The sequence below is a fragment of the Alligator mississippiensis genome, chromosome 9, assembly GCF_030867095.1.
Source record: "Alligator mississippiensis isolate rAllMis1 chromosome 9, rAllMis1, whole genome shotgun sequence".
In the NCBI taxonomy this organism is placed as follows: Eukaryota; Metazoa; Chordata; order Crocodylia; family Alligatoridae; genus Alligator; species Alligator mississippiensis.
This window is the reverse complement of record NC_081832.1, coordinates 22,938,190-22,960,854: the sequence shown is the minus strand read 5'-3', so window position 1 is coordinate 22,960,854 and position 22,665 is coordinate 22,938,190. Positions and strand designations below refer to the sequence as shown.

Below are 22,665 nucleotides of genomic sequence, written 5' to 3'. Positions count from 1 at the left end.
GTTTGTGGGCATTGCTTTCCCTCAAGAACATGCAACCGTCTCCGCAATAATGCTTCAACGTGATTGTGGTGTATAATTGATGATGTATCCTTGCCTGGGTTATAAATCCTCTTAGGGTTTCCCACCATGTCCTTGTCCTCAGCCAGGGGAGCATTAGGGACAAGACTTGCCCTTCTCCCACAAAGAAACCCTTCAGGGACACCCACATGGATGGCAGTTCATGGCAGACTCTTCCTCCTCTCCAAGTTCCCCCAGTATTTCCCATCCAAGCTCTGCCTCCCAGCCTGCCTTTATCCCCACGTCATTTCAGTGCCACAAATGATAGACATTTGAAGATTCCCCATCAAAAAGAAACCAAGCCCCCAAACACCTAACAGGACCGACATGTATTCAGGAGTAGGTCCCAGCAATGCAGAGACACCAGGACAGCACGTACTTTCATGCTCTGAACATCTACAGCCTGCTGTGAGCAGGGTTCCCTTTCGGTGGCTTGCAAGGGTGGAACGTAGCCTATGAATCTATGAAACGTATTTTGTGGGTGAAGTTTGGCAGGACAGCATGACCTCCCATCCTTCCTCTTCTCAACTGGATCTCTGCACTAGGTAGGCTCCTGGATGAGAACCTGGGCAGCTCTGCCCAACCCACAATGTATGGTCCTTGCTCGGCGTCCTCATCACAGCCAGCTGTGGGAGACCCAGCTGCCTCTGGGCATACTGTCACCCTGAGGAGTCTCTGCTCCTAAGGGTAGTAACTGCCACTGCTTTGCTCAGAGAAAAGTCAGCTTCAGGTCACAAGCTGGTTCAGCATCAAACACATTTATTTCACTTTTATTGAATACAAGAACAGTGAGCACACACGCATACATCACCAAGCACTGAAAGGGATATGATTGAAGGGAGTGGAGGAGAGAAGAGGAACCAGGGAAGAGGAAAGGGGAATTAGTGAAGGAATGGCAGAGCATTGCAGTTGGTTGGTAAGGTGCTTTTCAAATAAAAATAAATATTATTATTATTATTAGTACTCATGCAATTGCAGGCCAATTCTGGAATGAACTTGTGGGACTAGGTATGAACAGGCACTCACGTCTCCCACCTCCTTCGATGGAAAGGCCCCCAGATGAAAGAAAAAGAGTGATCAGCTACCTTAAATATCAGCAACAGTAATGAACAAGGCAGAAGAAAGCCAAAACTTTCAAGGGGCACCTGGCTTCAAATATGATCACAAAGAATAAATATTCTGTATATATAAAATCCATACTTTGCCAGGTGAGCAAAAGACTCCACTTTTTTCCCCCACTTTTTTCATTGTCACCCATCAGATACGTTGGGTTGAAGAATCCAGAGAACTGGATTCAGTTTTAAAAATCTGAACATGTAGGGGCTGAGTGCAATTCTCCTACTTAGGTTTTACAGCAGTGTAACTCCACTGATGCTCATGAAGTTGCTCCAAATTTTAAACCATCATGAGAGACCAGAATCAGGCACGAAGAGTTTGAGTAGCCTCTTATTCAAAAGTCAGTGGTCTCAAGTTTGCACCAGCTGCTCTTTGGTTTGAAATGCAGGATGTATTGAAAAAAACTATTGCGCTGGGACACACCCTAGCATGCCAATGGGAGAAACATGCCTAATATTTTGCACAGCTGTGGGAACAGATCTCCTGGAGTTTGGCTTCTCTTCCCAAAAGCACAAGTGCTTTATGTAGCTAGTTCACATGTGGGTTGCTGTGCAAAGGCTCAGTCTCTTTTTGATGTTGGTGGGCACAGTTCCCTAAAGCAGCATCGGGTGATAAGGTGGAGAATCCTGGGAGAAAAAATACACATTTGGATTCATTGGAAATCTGACACAAACTTTGTTGGCAGAAGCAAAGGAATCAATTCTTTTATCAGGGAGGCTGTGCTCATGCCATTAATGCTTATGGGAGAAACTGATGTGCCAAAAGGAGAACAGACTTTGTGGGGACATAGTAGAAGGCAAATGGAAGGACCAAGATCCACCAGAGGCCCGAAGTTCTCTGCTGTGGCAGCAGATTGATCAGATGGGTACGTCCACTTAATCCTAATTATTCTACTGATCCCTTTTCAATACAACCCTCTGATCCCATCACAAGAATCATTTAGAAGAGTTTTCTACCTGGTGTAAGGTCTCTTTATGTTTGTGGTCTGTGAAAAAAGGCAAAAATGGTGCAATATTTATGGGCCCTTCTGTAACTTGAGGAGCTTGGGACAATTTCTCTGGAAATCAGTTGATTTTTTTTTGTTTTGTTGTTTTTTTTGGTTCTGAGTTTGCCCTAACTGCTTGGTTGACAGTATATGAGGCTTGAGCTGGCACCCATAATCCCCATTCCAAGTGTACCAGTGATGGAAACCTTCATCTAGGTGCAAAAGTCTGACCAATAGAGAGGAAAGCAGCCTCACTGGACACTGGTGCATCATCAGCAACTGCCTCTCAGTGTTGGCTGACTGGACAAGGCTACTCAGCCTTGCTAATCTACTAAGCTTTGCACTCACACATCTTTGTAACACACAGTCACCTTCTCAACTGCCAGCAGATAGGAGTATACTCTAGGCAAGGCTGTGGTAGAACAGTACCAAAGAGGTAAAGGATGGAGATTGCTGTGTATCAGCTCCCCTCATGAGAGCTGTCATAACGCCTATGGTCACCTTAGCAGAAACCAGGTGTGCAGCCTGCTTCAAAGCCAAGCAGAGCAGAAATACCCTCTTGCTTATCTGAAACACACCACTTCAACTTCACTTGAGCTAGATCAAGACCAGGGTTCAGAAATGCAGCTATGCAAGTGTCCTGCTTCAGTAGGTGTAGGGTGTGGGAATGGATCTGTAACTCAGACTTTGGTCCTGGTTTTTAAGACATCGCTGAGGAGTATGACATGATCTCTCTACTGCTGTGGGGACTCCAGATCGGGGGGGGTGTCAAGGACTCCTAAAGGTGGGAAGCATCTTTTTGTTGGGGGGGCTGGTGAGACATTGCTGACTGGTGCATTTTGGTGATGCTAACTGGGCTGTGGTTATAACTGTCCATTCCTTCTTTCCCAGGCCCTCGCCTCTTTACATTACCAAGAACTCCTTTGTCACCAACCAACCAATTACAAACATATACTGTATCACTACATCAATTCCTCCTGCCACAGAGCTGATCACTCAGTGACAAATGCAACATTCCTCTCCACCCCACAGCGAGCAGTGGTTAATGAAATGTTCCCCATCCTCTTCCTGCGGGATGTCAGTGTGATCTAAGATTCTTGTAATACATCAACCACAGTCAATCAAATAATTATAACTTAAAAATGTCATCATCATATTTACCAGCACTGTTTAATTATTTTAATATTGTTTCCCACCCCTCAGTTCCCCACCCCCCTTGTTATATATAATATACATAACTTAAAAGCACATCCATATGAAACCCTTACAGGCTGCATCTTTATAAATGAAAAACCATATACATATATTTGTTTTTGTTTTGTTTCAAATTAGATCCATTCTTAAATACCTTCGGAAAAAGAGCTCGGATAAAGGGACAGAGGAAAGGGAAGGGAGGTTGGGGAGGAGCATAACAACTGAAAAATGATGCAATAGAACCAGCATGGAATGGGGAAGAGAGGTGGTTGCCACACATCCCAAATGCAAAAAATAATCATGAAAGAATCAAAACAGTTCAATGGTTCTCTCTCTTCTTTCCTTAGGTGGGGAATAGTTTTGTTTCCGCTTGGTTTCTTTTGTTTGTTTGTTTGTTTCTTGCTTTGTTGCAAAGCATCTTTCCTTTCCATTCAGTGTGCAACAAATGACCCCATGATCTGTGTATCCTTTAAATGGAACATGCAAAATGGCGGTTTGTTGTATTAATAAGATTATTATTATCATGATTTTTCTTATCAGTCCAGTCAAATTCATCACTTTCTCCGCAAAGGCTAAAAGAGGCGGTTGGTTTTGCTGTTATTGATGTTGCTGTTTGTAATTCATCTCATCTCCAGCATATAGCAGCAGTGCAAGGATGCGTTTTGTTTCTTGTGTGTGTGTATATATATATTTATATATATATATATATATAATATATATTCGCTATTCCTTTTTTTTTTTTTTTTTTGTCTCTCGCCATTAAGGTTGCAGCCAGGATGTCTGTCTTGTTGACAAATCCAGCATGAAGGCCCCTTCTTCACTGTTCTCCAGCTTTGTTTGAATAGAGATGCCAATGTCGGTGAACGTGGAGGTCAAGATTCCTGTACAAAGCAGATGTAAACGATCATGGAGTATTTCCTTTCTTATTTGGTCAATATAATTTACTGGTCTATTAAAAGGTTCTTGCTTATATTAAAACACTAAACAATGTTGCTCGAAACATACAGGGCCATATTTCATTCTCCATTCCATTGGTACCCCACAACTGAATTCAAATGATGTAAAAGCGTGATTCTGCAAGGTGCCATTGAAACTACTGAGTGACTTTGCCTGTTCTGCGTTATGCAGGAGGTAAGATTAGAACAGAGGCTGGCAACCTATGGCCCACAGGATGGATTCAGCCAGCCAAGAACTCCATCCAGTCCATGAAGCCTGGATATCAGCAGCATTTCTGCAGTACATAAATTTGGAGACAGGGCTTCCCTGCTGTTGGGGAAATTCTGCAGCACTTGGCAGCAGCCAGGTCAGAAGTGCTGGCCTGCCTCAACCGTGCTGCATTATGATGACCTACTGCTCCTAGATTAGAGAATCAGAACAATCCCTCTGGCCTTCTAGTCTCTGAAATCAGTTGAGGGCAAATGGGAGTTGAGGGCAAATGGTGCCTTGCAGCATCGGACCATGGCTAAGGACAGGATCTGGCCCAATGTGCTTAGGGACAACATGAGCACTCAGCTCAGCACTTTATGGCAGGGACCCAGCTTTTACAGCCTTCCTTCAGTGCAGTCTTGGTCTTTCTTTACTGTCATCATGGTGCTGCTGCATCCCCGTTTTCTCCAGGGCATGTCTACGCAAGATGCTACTGTGCAGTTGTTTCTGTGCATTTATTGGGTACCTGTATTAGCAAGTACTAAATAAACGCGCAGTAACTGGAGTTACTGTGCAGTAGTGCTGGCAAATGTCTTTTAAGTGACATTATTGTGCAGTAACCTAATAATACTTTGTAGTAACATATTAGCACCGTTCGTGTGACGCACTACTGCGCAGTATTATTTGGCTACTGTTCAGTCAGCATGTCACGTGGACACGCCCTCTGATTATCTTGTTTTTCCTGTTTGAGCTCCTTATGACCTTTGCTGGCTCAGTGCTGCTCTTTTCTTGCAGCTTCTGTTTCCTGAAAGCTAATCTGATGTGACCTGAGAAAAACAATACTAAAAAATGTAACAGATCTGGACTCTAGATAGCTCTACTATCTGTCCAATGTAAACAAGTTTGTTTGAGATTACTGTCTTCTGAAGCTGACAGTTGCACCATGGTTAGAGTTTGCCCATTATGTCTAGGTATAGTGCTCCATTTAGATTCTGTCAGTTTCATTTATCCAATTAAGAAGTCCTGTTTAAGGAATGACTATGCAAGAAAACCTTAACGAAACTCGTTTTTCAAACTGCCATTCTCCAGCCCTGACATTTAAGCCAAGACTATCTAGATCATGTAGAAAAGGAAAATGGAGCCAGATTTTCAAGAAGCCTCTAGAAATGCACCTGGACTTAAGTGCGAGTTCACAAGATTGCATGTGCAAACAATGCGCATTTGTACTGACAAATGGACAGTTATACAGAAGTGAACTTGGGAACTTGAGGAGGTATTAAATAACTGCTTCTTGCAAATGTAGCTCTTGTGATTTGTCCCGTGCTGGCAGAATCTGGGGAGTGAACTCCTCAGTTTATCCACAAAGTCAGGTAGCAGAATAAGCTTCCTGCAACAACCCCATCCACCAAGCTGGCTTATCCCTAGCCCCTAGAAGGACCTTGTAAGAATGAGAATGTTCTTCAAGCTCTATAATCAGTCTCTGGCCTCTCTGCTGACATTACCAATAACGGGACTCACTGTAGTGGTAGGCTTTCTAATAGTGATCAGGTGGAAGCAACCTTTGGTCACTGTCAGATTGGGCTGAATTTGAACTGGTGACCAGACATGCCATCACCATTTGTCTGAGCAGGCTAGTTCTTTCCAGCAAACATAAAGATCCATCTGCACTTATGAGTTCAGTCACAAGTGTGGCCATTTTGTAGGCCCTTTGAAAAGACATCCTGTGGTGTTCAGGAAGGAAGATGAATAAAGTACTGTACACTGAGGAAGTAAGCTATTGAAAAAGTGACAGAGGTCCCTAAGAAAGGCTTTACACAAACAAGGGAGCTAAAATGCAATATGGCCCTTTGTAATGGTCCCTGTGACAAACCTGGATTAAGAACATTAAGCACTGAGGTGCTGCTCATACAGCTGTTTTGCAAGCTGGCGGAATAATTATCCTACAGGAATATCTCCCTGACTGCTGTAGGAGAGGCCTTTCAGAAAGCATATAGTATTTAGTTATGCTATTATCTACTGTAACAACAGGCAATCTGTCTGTTCCATCACCATGACTAAGAGGAGTTCCTGGCCTTTACTGGCATCTCTCAAGTCCCAACTCAAACTATTTACTGATACTGGTATACTGAACCTATGGAGGATGATGAAGGACATTCTATATATGTTGTCACCTCAGGGGGGGGGTGTGTGCATGTGCACATGTGTGTATGCGTGTGTGTGCGTGTGCGTGCGTGACCATGTGATAGGTGCTCTACCTTGGAACTTCTGTACATACCTGAGGCTTCTTGTCCCTTTCCTCTGGTGAAGGCTCTGTTTCTCTATATACCACAGCTTTGGTTACCAGCATGTCAGGGTGCTGCAGTTTGGCCTCTTTGATTGCCAAAGCTAATGCCTGTGAATCAGAATAACAATAAAACATTTGCCACTAATTCATTTAAGGCTTTCACTAGTATTTGATCTTAGCAGAGCTTGCTGTGCCCATTAAGGCCTCTCACCTCAAATAACCCTCCCTCTCACACCCTGGATTAAAAGATTCATTCAGGAAGGCAATCGCTCCCAGGGATTGCTGGACTGTAGATGGACTAGCTTTCATATCAGAGTAGAAAATGAGTACTGACAAAAACTGTCATGTGATAGTTCCCCAGAACTACTGACTATTTTCACACAGGCAGCTTCCTACCTGGTCTTGATCCACGTCTTCATCTCCCGTAATAATGATCCGCTTCTCTATTCTGGTTTCTGAAAACCCTCCTTTCACAGTCTGCAATGCAAAAGGGAACAGGATGAGGTCAGAGGCTGGATTAGGAACTTTATAAGCACTTGCCCTAAAGAACTACTGTGGCCTTTGTAGGTGGAGAACATGGTGACCTGATTGCTTGGTGGGAGGTGGACAAGGGGAACACTTCCCAATATTGCTTTGCAGACTCAGCTAGTCTCATTCACATGAAGGTGCAGTTCAAGTTGCTGATGTTGATTCCTCCCTGGGATTAGCAACAGGATCTGCACTGTCTCCTCCCTCCCCATGCACTGCCCAAAAGGCAAAGACGAGCTGACCTGTTCTCACTCCAATATCGGATGCCTGGAGATGGGAGGGGAGGTGCTCTCAGAAAGACATTTTCATGCAGAAACGGCCTCTCTCCACTTGGCAACCAACGTCCAAATGGCACCCGTTTGGCATTGGATAGGTTGGGTGAGATATTAAAAAATGCTGGGCACTGCCCTTAACTGATCCAATAAAAGCTAGGGGGAGGCTTCAGTGGGAGCAGCATCAGGCCCTTGCCAAGTACTATAAGAATTCTACCCTACTGAAAACGTGTCCTGTTCCTTATGGCTCTGATTATAAAATCCCCCCTCCCTTCAAAAGCAACCACAGCTTGGCCCTGATGTGTTTACATATATGACACACACAGGGTAAATTCCCTTCCCTTCTTAAATGCAGAAAACAGTAAAAGAAAAAAAGCAAGCAAGAGATATATTGGCTCAAATCTACACTGCTGCTGCACCTCATTAAATCTGCATTACACCTGGGATGAGTTTGGCCCATTAACTTGACATGGTAAATGGCTCTTATAGATTCATAGATGTTAGGGTCGTAAGGGACCTCAATAGATCATCGAGTCCGACCCCCTGCATAAGCAGGAAAGAGTGCTGGGTCTAGATGACCCCAGCTAGATGCTCATCTAACCTCCTCTTGAAGACCCCCAGGGTAGGGGAGAGCACCACCTCCCTTGGGAGCCCGTTCCAGACCCTGGCCACTCGAACTGTGAAGAAGTTCTTCCTAATGTCCAATCTGAATCTGCTCTCTGCTAGCTTGTGGCCATTATTTCTTGTAACCCCCGGGGGCGCCTTGGTGAATAAATACTCACCAATTCTCTTCTGTGCCCCCGTGATGAACTTATAGGCAGCCACAAGGTTGCCTCTCAACCTTTTCAGCCTCCGCAAGAGAAGATCCAGTTTCTCTAGTCTCTCCTCGTAGGGCTTGGTCTGTAGGCCCTTAACCATACGAGTGGCCCTTCTCTGGACCCTCTCCAGGTTATCTGCATCCCTCTTGAATTGCGGCGCCCAGAATTGCACGCAGTACTCCAACTGCGGTCTGACCAGCGCCCGATAGAGGGGAAGTATCACCTCCTTGGACCTATTCGTCATGCATCTGCTGATGCACGGTAAAGTGCCATTTGCTTTTTTGATGGCTTCGTCACACTGCCGACTCATGTTTATCTTGGAGTCCACTAGGACTCCAAAATCCCTTTCCACTTCCGTGCCACCCAGCAGGTCATTCCCTAGGCAGTAGGTGTGCTGGACATTCTTCCTCCCTAGGTGCAGCACTTTGCATTTCTCCTTGTTGAACTACATTCTGTTGTTTTCTGCCCACTTGTCCAACCTGTCCAGGTCTGCTTGTAGTTGTTCCCTGCCCTCCGGCGTGTCCACTTCTCCCCATAGCTTTGTGTCATCTGCAAACTTGGACAGAGTACATTTCACTCCCTCGTCCAAGTCACTGATGAAGACATTAAAGAGTATCGGTCCAAGGACCGAGCCCTGTGGGACCCCACTGCCCACATCCTTCCAGGTCGAAACCGATCCATCCACCACGACTCTCTGGGTGCGACCCTCCAGCCAATTCGCCACCCACCGGACTGTGTAGTCATCCAAGTCACAGCCTCTTAACTTGTTCACCAGTATGGGGTGGGATACCGTATCGAAGGCCTTCCTGAAGTCTAAGTATATGACATCCACCCCTCCTCCTGTGTCCAGGCGTTTTGTAACCTGGTCATAAAAAGAAACTAGATTGGTCAGGCACAACCTGCCTGCCATGAACCCGTGCTGATTTCCCCTCAGCATAATTTGTCCTGCCGGGCTCTCACAAATGTGAGCCTTGATAATTTTTTCAAAGACTTTGCCAAGGATGGAGGTGAGACTGACAGGTCTATAGTTGCCCGGGTCCTCCTTCCTCCCCTTTTTGAAAATGGGAACCACATTGGCCCTTTTCCAGTCCTCCGGGACTTGGCCCGTGCGCCACAAGCTTTCAAATATTCCCGCCAGTGGCTCTGCAATGATGTCGGCCAGTGCCTTCAGCACCCTTGGATGGAGCTCATCCGGGCCTGCCAACTTAAAGGCATCCAGTTCTTCCAAATGACTCTGCACTATTTCAGGGTCTACGCGTGGAAGTCTGGCACCTTGCTGCTGCCTCTCTACAACCCCAGTGAGAGACTTGTCGTGCCCCTCACTTAGGAACACTGAGGCAAAGAACTCATTGAGGAGTTCAGCCTTGTCCCCCCTGTCTGTCACCAATTGTTTCTGCCCATTTAGCAGGGGTCCTATTCCTCCCTGGGCCTTCCTTTTACTCCCTATATATCTAAAAAACAATTTCTTGTTGTCTTTTACTTGGGTTGCCATCCTCAGCTCCATGGTAGCTTTGGCCTGTCTAACTGCCTCCCTACAAGCACGAGCAGAGGAGGTATATTCATCTTTGGTGATCTCTCCCCGTTTCCACTTTTTATGTGCTCCCCTTTTGTCCCTTAGGCTGCTCTGGATTTCTCTGGTCAGCCAGGGAAGCCTCCTGGCCCCTTTCCCTCTTTTGCCTCGCTCAGGGATCGTCTTGCTTTGTGCCCAAAGGATCGTTTCCTTAAGGCACAGCCACCCTTCTTGGGCTTCCATCTCTTCAAATCTCCTACTCTGCAGTGCGTCCTTGACTAATTGCCTGAGTTCATTGAAATCAGCTTTCCTAAAGTCTAGCACTTTCACCCTACTAGTTACCTTACCCACTCGACGTCTTATGGTGAATTCTATTATTAGGTGATCACTATCCCCCAGATGGCTACCGATCTGGAGGTCTGCTACCATGTCAGCTCTCGGACAATCGCTATGTAAATGGCATAAAGGACAGTCTACTATGGGACAATGCACTTCCTGGCTACAGCTAGCTTAGACAGCAGTATCATTTCTCCTCATATGATCTGCAGTGTAATTCCTTTCTCCCCTCAGCCTTGTTGCTTTCTTTAGATAGCAGCTTCTGGATAGAATGTGGATAAGTCCTGACCCATTCCAGGCTTCATCTTCTTACCTTCGTAACATGGGTAGTGGTGGAAGTCGAGAGGGTTTCTGCCGTAGCACCGAATATGCTGGTAAGACCTTCTTTTCCAGCAGTGGTGCTGGTGATCTACAGAATAGGCAAAGAACATCCATGTCAACAGGACAGAGCACAGTGGGCCTGTGTGACGACTGCTACTTTCCTCTAGCTTGCTATCAGTATGGAACCTTGGACTTTAAGCTTTGGACCTAAGGATATATCATACAGCCATCCCTTGTTTCTTCATTTCTTCTGTCACGTTCTCTTTTCCTTGCCTGTTCTGAGGCCAGTATTGTGACCCCCATATGATGTCATGCTACAGAGAGTGGAAGGTAGGATTAATTTCCCTTGCCATTGTGCCCTTTCTGCTTCTCATTGACCTTCCAACATGGAGGAGCGGTGCTAGCCAGGGCCTTTCATTTTACAACTTTATGGCTATTTGAAGCTGAGCAGCAGACAACCCATCTCTGCTTTAATCAGAACAGTCAAGGCCAGAAGCAGAAGTGGAGGGATGGAAGGCCAGGGTGCCCCTTCCATCTGCTCCCCAAGTGTTCACACTTCCTTGGGGCACAGGTCCTGTGAGGTGACCTCTCCAGTGGGCCTCACCCCAGACAGAGTAACCAAATGGGAAAGCAACTAAGAAGAAAGCACTGCCCTAAGGGGTGCTGAGTACTTCCTGTGAATTGCTGATCATCCTCAACTTCCACTGATGTCCGTGGAGATTGGGATTAACCCAGGAAAGAGAATTCTGTATTTGGTGCATGTTTTTTATTGAATCATAGCCGTAGCCCCTTAAGGCCAGAATCTTGTTTTGCAGGAAGGCCCCAAACAGCAGTTACCTATCTGCAAATTAGCATTTATGAAGTCTACATTTCTGCCACCTGGAGGTGCAGGACCACATACATTTCAGATCCAGTCACTGAGCAGTTAGGACAGTCACCCAGGAAGTGGGAGATGCAGGTTCTAGGTCCCCCTCATCCAGGAAAGGTTTGAACCTGTATCAGTTTGATGTCCCAGCCCAGTGCTCAAATGCCAACTCCACAGGTCAGACATTATCCTCCTCTGGTATTTACCAACTAGTCTGGATCTTTGTTGGATAGAATTATGTGACATATGGTCACCCAGCATACATGCAGGCACAGCTGTGTACCTGCCTGGCCAGTGTGTTATCTAGTGCATACTGCACATGCTCAGTGGCTGTGGGGACACTTATGCATCCATCCTGCAAACTGTGCATAAGTGCTAAAAATGGCTGAACAGCTGCTATTTGGACCTGCAAAGTTAAATAGAATTCTGCCCTTTTGTGCTTCAAGACCTTCATGACATGAGACCAATCCCCAGAGGCTGCTGCTCATACAAAACTTCCAGGGGTCAATGGGATCTCAGTCAACCTAAGTTTCAGCCCAGGGCACCATAAGAACATAAGAACTGCCATAGTGGGTAAGACCAGAGGTCCATGTAGATCATCTCCTGCCTCCAAATGACAAGTAGTGGGTGCTTTAGAGGAAGAAACAGAGAAAGTTAAGAGTGACCTCTCCCCTGTCAACCCCTGCATGTTGTGTCAGTAGACCCTGCTGGGCCTATCAGTCTTTCAGAAATTCATCCAGCTCCAGTTAATGTTTTGTGTGTTGGCTTGGGACAGCAGAGAAGCCAAAAGCACCAGATTCCTGGTTTCATCTTGGTCTCCACTCCTCACATACAGTTGGGATTACCAACCCATTCTCCCTGTCCTCAGCTATAGGAATCACTCAGCCTACGGAGCTGGTGCTGCCCATGCTGATGGTAGAAATGCAGGAGAAGAGTGCCTGATTCCAGGAAAGGTAACAAAGGAAGTACTGAAGCAGCCTTAACTCAGAGCAAATTGCTAGCCTCTAGTGCTAGCATTTAACAGCCAGTCCAGCCTGCTAGCACATTCTGTGGACTTCTCTTCAGCAAAGGAACCTGGAAATTAGCAGCACATTTTCAACTCACCGGAGATATGGAACGAAGTTCTGTTGTGGGGCCAGTTCCCTTCCCCAACTTGGTGCTTGGATCCTGAAAGAACAACCCTTACACTGAAGCACTGGCAGACACACAGCAAGAAGGATGAAAAGGCAACTCCCTCTGGGAAGGGAGCACCAGTGAAAAGCCAAGTGTTAGATGCTGTCAACTTCTAGTGGCCAGAGGGCACTCCCATCCATCTGCTGACCCCAATGGGACAGAGCCCACCCTCCAAGCATCAGTTCTGCTTGGGGTTGCTCCTTTCCCCCATCATTTGGCAATCTAAAAAGGGGAGAACTACATTACATGTCACCTTCCTGGAGTCACATACTTACTGAGGTTGTTGATATGGTTTCTGTGGTGACAGTGTGGGAAGTGGCTATTGTCTCTTTTCCTCCTGTGGTGCCTCCTTCAGCCTGCCAAGGGAAGGAGGAATCTGGTAAATCTGTGAGAATTTAGCTGACAAGTGAGCTGCAGTCAGCAAGGATAGCAATTTGCTTTTTATACTTGCTGATGAAAAGCTGGTTTCTTGGAGCAGTGATGCATGGTGACACTTCTGCTAATGGGGTAAGGAAGCTGCAGAAAGTTCTTATGGTCCCAGATACAAGGTCAGTGTCATGGTGCCCTATGAATGAGCTTGCAAATCACAGCCCCCTGTGTCCTGCAGCCACAAGTGCTGTGCACTTCTCCATGGCTCATCTGCAGCCATGGAGAAGTGCACAGCAGCTCAGGAGAGGCAGTGAATGAACCCTGGATCCAAATGATGCATGTTGGAGTAGAGGAGTCGGGGAAGTGCTCCAGTGGAATGGTATGTGGACACTACTATGCTTGTGAAAAGTGCTATGGGCTCTTTAATGGCCTTGAGTGTATGGGGCTTTGTTGTGATGCCTCTAGATATGAAAACCCAGAATTTACAAAGGATTTTAAAAAACTGACATAACTGAGCAGTACATTTTGAAACCCTGAGTTGACTTCAGAGGTAGAATGTGAACAGATTATAAAGAGTCCAGCAAAGAGCAACAAAAATGAATAGGGGCCTGAGAATGTGGAAAGGCTGAAAGACCTTGGGGTATTTTGTTTGGAGAAGAGAAGACTGAGGGTAGATTTGGTAACAGTCTTCAAATACCTGAAGGGCAATTTATAGAGAATGGAAGTGGGCTTTTCTCTGTGGCTACAGGGGACAAATGTAGGAACAATGGCCTCAAGCTGCAAGAGGAAATTTAGGCTGGAGATTAGGAGGAATTTTCTTACTATGAAGGTGGTTGGGCATTGAAATAGGCTGTGGCCTTTCTATCCTTGGAAATTTTCAAAAGCATGTTGCATGGACACTTGGCTGGGATGGTTTAGTCAGGGATGACCCTGCTTTGAGCACAGGGCTGGACTAGAAGACGTTGTAAAGTCCCTTCCAGCCCTACTTTACTATAATCCTATTTGTGTGAAGGGGCTCCAATCCCCAAGGGGTGGGGCTAGGGGACGACTAGGTTTTGCTTGCCCAGCAGTCTGGGATTTTCTGAGGGCTTAGCTGGGACTTGCTGAGGCTCCATCGAGCACTTGGTAGGGCACAGCATACCTTCATGTTCTTTTCACCCAGCATCACTGAATCATAGAGTAAACCCTGATTCGCACAAAGGAGCAAGTTACCTGTGTTGTTTCCACTGATGTGAACCTCTGTTGCAGAGAGGTCTCTGGTTCTGCCTTCTTCACACCAGATACAGGGCTGACAGCCACAGCTTCTGTTTTCAAAACTGTTGACTGGGGAAGGAACACAGCAATTCAGCAACAGGTGGGGCTTCCTTTTAACAGGACGGAAGCATGTTGGTTCCTCAGACTTGATTAAAATCACAACAGCACTGAGGCATGGACTATGTGAGTATCCTCCCCCTAAGTCCATGGGCACAAAAACACCTGCCAGGAACTACTGTGGGTGTGAGTAAGCCAGAAGCGAACCATTAATTAGCATGGGGAGCCTTTGTGAAGTCACTCTCTTAGAGAGCCACACAGCTCTTCCAAACTGGCATGCTAAGAGCCTGGGCTGAAGTCACCTGCAGTGCTGCCAGCTACTATGCAAGCTCCCCGACACATCTAGTTAAGTGCATCCCAATCTCAAACAGGTGCTCCTTCTGACTGAGGGACAGAAACATTATTGCCAGTACCTGCCCACACTCCAGTTACCACTGGAGAAAGGCAGGTGGAGTTTCCTAAGAGCCCTGTTGATGAAAGCTGCCCGAGGGATGGACTGACCCAACACACACCTAGCTGCCGGGTGCGTGCACCTTCCTTACTTCACAGATTGAGCTGGACTCTGCAGGCCATTACTGTAGAAGGGAGCTTGCAGCCAACTCCCCAACTGCAGACTCACCACTACCAGGAGCTTTTGCTGGGCTCTATGCCAGTGTGGTAGTGGATGAATTTTAGGCTTCAGCTTCCACAATGTGTTCTTCCCAAGGTTCCTGTGGGTAAAGGACACTACAAGCCCAGGCTTCAACTCAAAACCCCAGCAGAATGCCTCAGAAGAACTGGATTAATTTTCTTGAATTCTTCCCCTGAAGGAGTTGTAGAAGCCAAGATTATCTTGCCTCGAGCAGGTGGTTGGACCAAATGATTTCATGAGGCCCCTTCCAGCCTTACTTTCCTATGAGCTTATGAATTTCTAATTCTCCCTAATGGCCAGTGCAGAGCTGCATGGGGTTAACTTACCTTCAGGCAGAGGATTCACTAGCCTACCCAGGAGTTACACAACCACCTGGGGCATGAAAATGAGGACTCCAGTGAAAGGCCAGGCACTAGTATCTGGGTGCAACTGCCCTAATGTCAAAAGCAGGGAATCTGGTGCTTTGGCTCCAAGTGCTGGGACATACAATCCAATCAAAGAGACACCACTCAAGGGAGATGCAACTCCATGGTGAGGGACTGAGGAGCTGAACCCTGTTCCAGATCTGCAGGGTTCACCTGCTGGGATCCTGCCTCTACCCTTTTTCACTATGGAAACTGGTCAACTTTTGTTCCTGTGGCCACTCTATCTGCAATTTGTTGAGCCTGGTGACAATGTAAGTACTTGCCCAACAGGAAACACCAGAGATTTCTGGGGCCTATCCCACCAGCCTTTGCGTAAGTGGCTAAGTGGCTCCCCCCTCACCTTTATGATCACAGGTTAGTTCGCAGTACATGTGTCTCAACATGCATGCTATTTGTTGAACTCATGCAACACAAAGGGGCACAGCTTTTGGTTAAGAGAGACACCCACCCATCATATATCCTTCTACGGTACAGGTGTTGGAGTTGTCACCCAAACACAGTGGATTACAGGAAGATGATGATAATGATGATGACAACTTTTTTGGTTAGAAGATACACAAACACTTGCACTACAGAATCATGCACCCGGAGGAGATGAAAACAGCCATGCAAAACAGATGACAACATTCATTACGGCAAAACAAAGCCACTTGAAAGGATCCCAGGGCTGTTTAAAAGCTGGCATGCTTTTCCAAACAGACATGTGAAGGGCATGCTGATCAAGCAATGCCAGATACCAAGACAAAGAACATGGTGAGATGAGGACACAAACAAATCTTGATGGTATGGCTTCCTTCTGTACCTCAAAATGGGACACTTCTGACACATGGTAGAAGACCTTCTCCCCTTCCTTGGCACTTTCTTCCTGGCCAGGAGCTATTTTGTCAGCATCCTGAGAGGAAATTGAACCTTCAGCTTCTGTCTCACTCTTATCTCTATCCAGCTCAGGCAGACTTCTGGAGATGTCTTCAAAGGCTGTGCCATGGAAGTCACTGATAACTGTAAAGTCCACCTCTGCTTCCAGACTGGATGTCGAGCTGACGGTAATGCTTGAGCACTTACGCTCGATGGCCAGATGGTTGTCCTTCAAGAAGACTGAATCCTTCTCCTGGTCCTGCTCCTCGTCCCCGGTGTCACTTTCAGGAGCCTTGTGCCGAGGTGGCTTAGCTTTCTCGTCTGCACCCTCCCTCAATCCTGCTCTCTGAATGAGACACAATGACGGAGAGAAGCTAAGACTGTAAGTACCAAACAGGACAACAGAGCTGGCTTTGCCAAGAGGAGAGAGGGGGAAGAGGGGGAAGAAGAGGAAAGAGGTGGCTGGGGAAACGTCACAGCGTGGGATTGAAACACAACTCAAACATGGAAACCGAAACCTTTTTGACAGCAGCAAGTTTGCAGAGGGAATAGTTCAGTTTGATTTGCAAAAAGCAATTAGAAAAATCAATACTAAAAAAAGGACTGGTCGAATAGAAATGCTCCAACACGTCCAGGGGCACATCACTGAGCCTGACGGAAGCAGATGTGTACAAAACAACAGGTATGTTTCGATATACGTATAAATGGCTCAGAGTCTAGCCCCATCAGACATCAGTAAAGTTTGGCACAAAAACAAACAAAGAAGGGAAAAGAGGAGAGGCTAAGAGTCTGAATGCAAGAAAAGAAAAAGGCCCCATCAGCTGCATACATTCAAGGAGAAGCAAAGGAGCTTGTCAATTTCACCGAAATCACCCCAACAGGAGTTTTAGGCTCGTTGGGTTTGGGCATTGCTCTTGTTTTTATGTGCTCATTTTTATCAGATATATGGAAGGAAGGGTCAGTGCAAGCTCATGGCTGCCCCACAAGCGGGATGGCCAGGACCTCTGCCCGCAGGGCCTGAGCTGAAGGGAGTGCTTGTGTAGAAACCATTTCAACCTATGTAACACTTCCCCAAAGGTCACTTCACATTCAGAAAGGACCCATTACAGATGAACATATTGCTTGTTTAATCAGTGTAATTGACAACAAGATCAGAGCAAAGGGACACCCTCCCTCTGCTAACTCCTCTTTATATACATACCTCTCACCTCTCCCATCAGAGGGTAAATTTCACCCTGACCCTGCTTGCCATTCAGCCATCAGAAAACTCGAATTACTCCTTTGTTTCATTTTACACAGTGATTAAGGAGAAGCTTTCAACCCTCTTTAAAGATTCTCCTCTATTACGGCCTGACCCAAAGCCCCCTGATGTCAAAGGAAAGGCTCCCAGTGACTTCAGGCGGGTGGCAGATTGGGCCTACATGTGCAGACATATCCCTCAACCTGGCCCCAACTTGGGTGCTTTTTTGTCTGTGTTACTGGTAGGTTGAGAGGTATGAGAAACAGGGTTTCAAACAAACTCAAGAGGAGCACATATATGTATATATATATCTATATATATAACAGCTCTGCAATGGGGAAAGGAGTCAAAAGCATACAGTCTTCAGCTGGTTAAGGTGAGCTTTCGTACTATGGTAAGAAGCAGTTAGTAAAACAGCACTGAGACCTGGGAGACCACTGGAACAGCAGTCTTTAAACTCTCTTCTCTCGGGGTGGCTTTTATAGATGGGCCAGATAAATCCTTTTCTTCCCAAGATGGTTCCTGAGATTTGCTCTGGATTAGAGAAAAGGGTTAGTCTTAAGGAGCAGAAATAACTCTACAAGGAACTGCTCTAGTGTCTTATAAGTGCGGTAGAAAGCTATTTCATCATCCAGCCACCAGCTTGCCGAAGACAGGGGAGGAGGGCGTGGGGCTGACAAGCCAAGCAAGAAGGGATATCAAATTAAGAAATGCAAGGGTCAAGCTGGAAGCGTGGGAATGTTGCTGCTATGTGTGTGTGTGAGTGTGTGGCAGATATAAAGCTCTCTGGTCCACCCTCCCAGCCCCTTCTTGCTCCAGGGCATGAAGCTTGTGTGCCCAGTTTCACGTTAGCAGCTGCCATTCTCCAGGTGGCCAAACTTGTCAGGAATTCACAAAACAAAAGCTGATGAACCGACTGGCCAGCAGGTCTGCATTCAGCAAATGAGCCAGACCACATACACATACATAAAGGACAGGGAATGCAAAGCGACCGCTCTCAGTCAATGGATGTGTGAGGTGCCATTTAACATGATAATAAAGAGCCACACAACATGCGTATGAACTTTCCATCGGGACAGTTCATCGGAGAAGTTACCACAGCTTCTGCCAGTGTGAGTTCACAGCCGGAATCAGGGGAAGCGAGTCCAGTATCATCTTCCCCTTCATGCTCTGAATCAATGGAAATGTCTTCCTTTGAGGATGGAGGCTGGGAGGGATCTCTGCTGGCTGCTTCTTGTATGACAGCTAAGGCTCCCACACTGGACACTTCCCCAAGGTGTATGGCTCTATCATCTGAGGTGCCTGAGAATGTGGGACACGGAGAAAGGCCTATGTCTGACTCCAGGTAACGAGGCAGCACCAGCTGATCACAGGCTGTTCCTGATAGTGGCTCAGTTTCAGGAGCATGAGCTTGTAGTCCTGCTTGGGCTGCCCTTCGCTCACCAAAGTCTGAGCAGCAAGCTTCGCCTTGCTCAAACATCTTAATTTTAGAAGCCACCGACGTCTGCTCATATGTCTCGCTGCCCCTGCCCAGTGAGGTATGCCAGCCAGCTGGGAGTTCAGGCAAAGCTAGCTCCATGGGAGCTTCTTCTTGACTCATGGCTTCCACAGCCCTGACCATAGACTTCACAGACCCAGACTCAGGTTTCTGTTTCCTACTGGTAGTTTGTGGGTCTTTGCCAACTCCAGCTGTAGAACTAACAGGCCCGGGCAATTCTTCATTTCCCTGCAGTGGGTGAGGGTGGGCAGGAACAGTGTCTGTTTCTTCCAAGGATGTTTTAACCTGGGTTGCTTGTCCTGGAGCAGGACCATTCCCAGGGGATAGCTCTCTCACCTTGGGGCCTATGAATTGAGGCACTTCTGCTGCCATGGGGCCTTTGTCCTGAGGGGGCTCAGGCGGTTCTCTTGCCGTGGGACCTTTGCTTTGGGGCAGCTCTTCAGCCACGGGGCCTTTCTCTTGGGGCAGTTTTCCTGTCACCAAGCCTTTAACTTGAGGTTTTTCTCCTGCCATGAGGACTTTGTCTTGAGGAGGCTCTTCTACCTGGGGGCTTTTGTCTTGAGGCAGCTCTCCAGCCATGGGGTCTTTGTTTTGGGGTAGCTCTCCTACCATAGGGCTTTTACTTTGGGGTGGCTCTGCCACCTGGGGGCTTTTGTCTTGAAGTGCCTCTCCCTCCTTGGGGCCTATATCTTGAGGTGGTTCTCCTGCCATGGGGCCTTTGTCCTGAGGTGGCTTGGGCAGTTCTTCTGCCACAGGGCCTTTGCTTTGGGGCAGCTCTCCAGCCATGGGAGTTTTGTCTTGAGGTGGCTCTCCTGGCATGCCTTTAATCTCAGGCAGCTCTCCAACCTGAGGGCATTTGTCTTGGGGAGGCTCTCCCACCTGGAGGCCTCTGTGTTGAGGCGGCTCTTCCGCCATGGGGCCTTTGTGTTGAGGTGGCTCTCCTGCTTGGGGGGTTTTGTCTTGGGGTGGTTCTCCCGCCAGGGGCCCTTTGTCTTGAGGTGGTTTTCCCACCTGGGGCCCTTTGTCTTGAGGCGGTTCTCCTGCCACGGGGCCTTTGTCTTGAGGCGGTTCTCCCGCCACGGGGCCTTTGTCTTGAGGCGGTTCTCCCGCCACGGGCCCTTTGTCTTGAGGCGGTTCTCCCGCCACGGGGCCTTTGTCTTGAGGCGGTTCTCCCGCCACGGGGCCTTTGTCTTGAGGCGGTTCTCCCGCCACGGGGCCTTTGTCTTGAGGCGGTTCTCCCGCCACGGGGCCTTTGTCTTGAGGCGGTTCTCCCGCCACGGGGCCTTTGTCTTGAGGCGGTTCTCCTGCCTGGGGGCCTTTGTCTTGAGGCGGTTCTCCCGCCACGGGCCCTTTGTCTTGAGGCGGTTCTCCTGCCTGGGGGCCTTTGTCTTGAGGCGGTTCTCCTGCCTGGGGGCCTTTGTCTTGAGGCGGTTCTCCTGCCACGGGCCCTTTGTCTTGAGGTGGCTCTCCTGCCATTGGGCTTTTGTCTTGAGGTGGCTCTCCTGCCATTGGGCTTTTGTCTTCAGGCAGCTCCCCTGCCTGGGGGCCTTTGTCTTGAGGTGGCTCTCCTGCCATTGGGCTTTTGTCTTCAGGCAGCTCCCCTGCCTGGGGGCCTTTGTCTTGAGGCAGCTCCTCCACCTGGGAACTTTTTACTTGAGGCAGCTCTGTGGCCACTGGGCTTGTGTCTTGGAATGGCTCTTGCACCATGGGGCCTTTGTCATGGGTTAGATCTTCTGCTATAGAGCTTTTATCTTGTGGCAGTTCTCCCACCACAGGGCCTGTGTCTTGAGGCGGCTCTTCTGCAGCGAGGGCCCTTGCTTCCTGGTCCTCCAGTTCTGCGGCACTGAGAAGGGCCTGCTCTGGGACCTCTACAGGGGTAACTTTAATTTCAATAGCTTCCATCTGAAGAAACATTTTGGATGTTTCTGATTCATCTAGCTCGCCTGTTTCTACTTCAATTCCTGAGTTTATGCAAATCACTTCCCCTTTCAACATCAGGCCACCTCTATCCTGCTTTTCTGACCCTTTCAGGCTTTCTCCCATGATAAAGCACTGTGTTGCCCTGTCCTTTTCTTCATGCTGCTGGGAGATCTCAGACTCTCTGCCTTCACTGGATGGTGAACTAAACTTTAATTCTGGGATTGGCCTTTGGTGGTCCCATGCCCTCGATTCCACTGCTATAGACCATGCACTGGAGTCACCGTTACCTTTTGATTCGTTGTCTGTTGGCTCAGGAGACTTCTTTTCCACTCGTGCTGGTGAACCTGCCTGCTCCTCTAGGGTAAAACATCCTTCCAGCTGTGCACCATCATTATGTTCTAGACCTGTCTCGTGCTGGTCTGATTCTGTCACTGGTTCATTGGTCTCTGGCTTTCCTTGGTCATCTGCTGGGGTAGTAGGATGAGATTTGTCCTTTCCTTCTGTAACTGCTGAGGCAGATGCTGGCTCAAGCTCTGGGCTCTTTCCTTTGGCACTAGAAATGTCTGCTTTGATTTCCATGCCCTCTTTTTCATCAGAAGAAGGCTTTCCTTTCTTTTTTGTTCTGAGATGGATTGTACTCTCCTTCTCATCTCCTTCTATACACCCTAAGTAGATGATCCTTTGTGCAGGAGAAGACTCTGTCTTGTCATCACTAAGCTCCACTTTGGCTTTAATGCCCTCAGAGGTAGGTATTTTGGACTCCTCCTTATGCGAGGCTGGTGAAATAGACCCAGGTTCCTCCACAGACATCTTCCTTTTTTCCTTTGGTAGTTCTGATCTAGCAAACTCAGAACTTTGTCCTTCATCAGGTTTGGAATCTTCAGGTTTTTGGCTTTGCTTGATGAGCTCTTCTAAATGGCCATCTGGCTGCTTCAGCTCTTTTGTGGTCACCTCTTCTTTTTCCTCTTTGAGCTTCTTCTCTTCCTTCTCAGCTGGCAAACTTTCAGCCTCCCAAATAGGTTCTTCTCTGGTTTCTTTTTCATATATTTCATCATCCCACACAGACTCAAAATCTTCTGGACTAGCAATCATTTTGCCTCTTGTATGGATGTCCAGTTCCATGCTTGCTGGTTCCGTCTGTACTGAAGGTTCTTTGGCTTGTCCTACTGCAATGTCCAATTTTGGTAAGCTCTCAGTCACTTCCTCCTCTGAAGTACCTGCTTCTTCCTTCTTGCTTCCAACAGCTTCCTTTAGATCTAGCTCTTCCAGCCTAGAAGTTTCTCTCTCTATAAATACCCAATGCTCTGAACCCTGCATTGCAATTGGAGCAAGAAGAGTTAGCATCAAACATACTTTACCTTAGCAACTTATCACTGTTTTGTTAAGTAAAAGAAGGTTGATACACAGTAAGAATCTTGGCATTTACATGGTATTGACTAACCGTCACTATTCATGCAACAATTGGAAGATGTGTGTGTGAAGGAGTTAGCAACTCATTAATTTGAGAGCAGGTATTGAAACCTACAGGACCCAATTCTGCGAGTTTAGTGTGGATACTCATGGAACTAGAAGGTGCTAGTCTTTTACAGCACTGGGCTCCTAGTTGTTTTTTAATAGCTGGGGCCAAAATCTACTCTTGGCTACAGCCAGTTAGATAATTTTCAAAATCTGAATAATGGGTCAATGTTTTCAACAAAAAATATCATTAAATGATCATGTTTTCCAACCAGCTGCTGACATAATGTGAATTTGAAGAAGTTGGATGTGTTTGTTGAAATTCTGAATGTCAATTAAAATAAAAATATTTTTTT

General features: G+C 47.1%; 1 protein-coding gene across 10 annotated transcripts in view; it reads right to left on the bottom strand.

Moving 5' to 3' along the window:
- Positions 1–799: 799 nt before the first annotated feature.
- Positions 800–22,665, bottom strand: part of EPB41L1 (erythrocyte membrane protein band 4.1 like 1) — a 155,681-nt gene continuing 133,815 nt past the window's right edge. For 4 of the 10 annotated variants that reach the window (XM_059733229.1, XM_059733230.1, XM_059733231.1 and 1 more), the window contains 8 exons: positions 16,144–16,542; positions 14,187–14,297; positions 12,881–12,961; positions 12,537–12,599; positions 10,560–10,655; positions 7,179–7,259; positions 6,774–6,890; positions 800–4,233 (listed from right to left, as the gene is read on the bottom strand). In XM_059733229.1, the coding sequence (XP_059589212.1) occupies positions 4,225–4,233; positions 6,774–6,890; positions 7,179–7,259; positions 10,560–10,655; positions 12,537–12,599; positions 12,881–12,961; positions 14,187–14,297; positions 16,144–16,542 (957 nt within the window). In that variant the 3' untranslated portion in view covers positions 800–4,224. Of the gene's footprint in view, positions 4,234–6,773; positions 6,891–7,178; positions 7,260–10,559; positions 10,656–12,536; positions 12,600–12,880; positions 12,962–14,186; positions 14,298–16,143; positions 16,543–17,862; positions 17,971–18,532; positions 22,166–22,665 lie in introns of all 10 variants that reach the window. The other 6 variants (XM_019484647.2, XM_059733226.1, XM_059733233.1 and 3 more) reach the window with 4 other exon arrangements.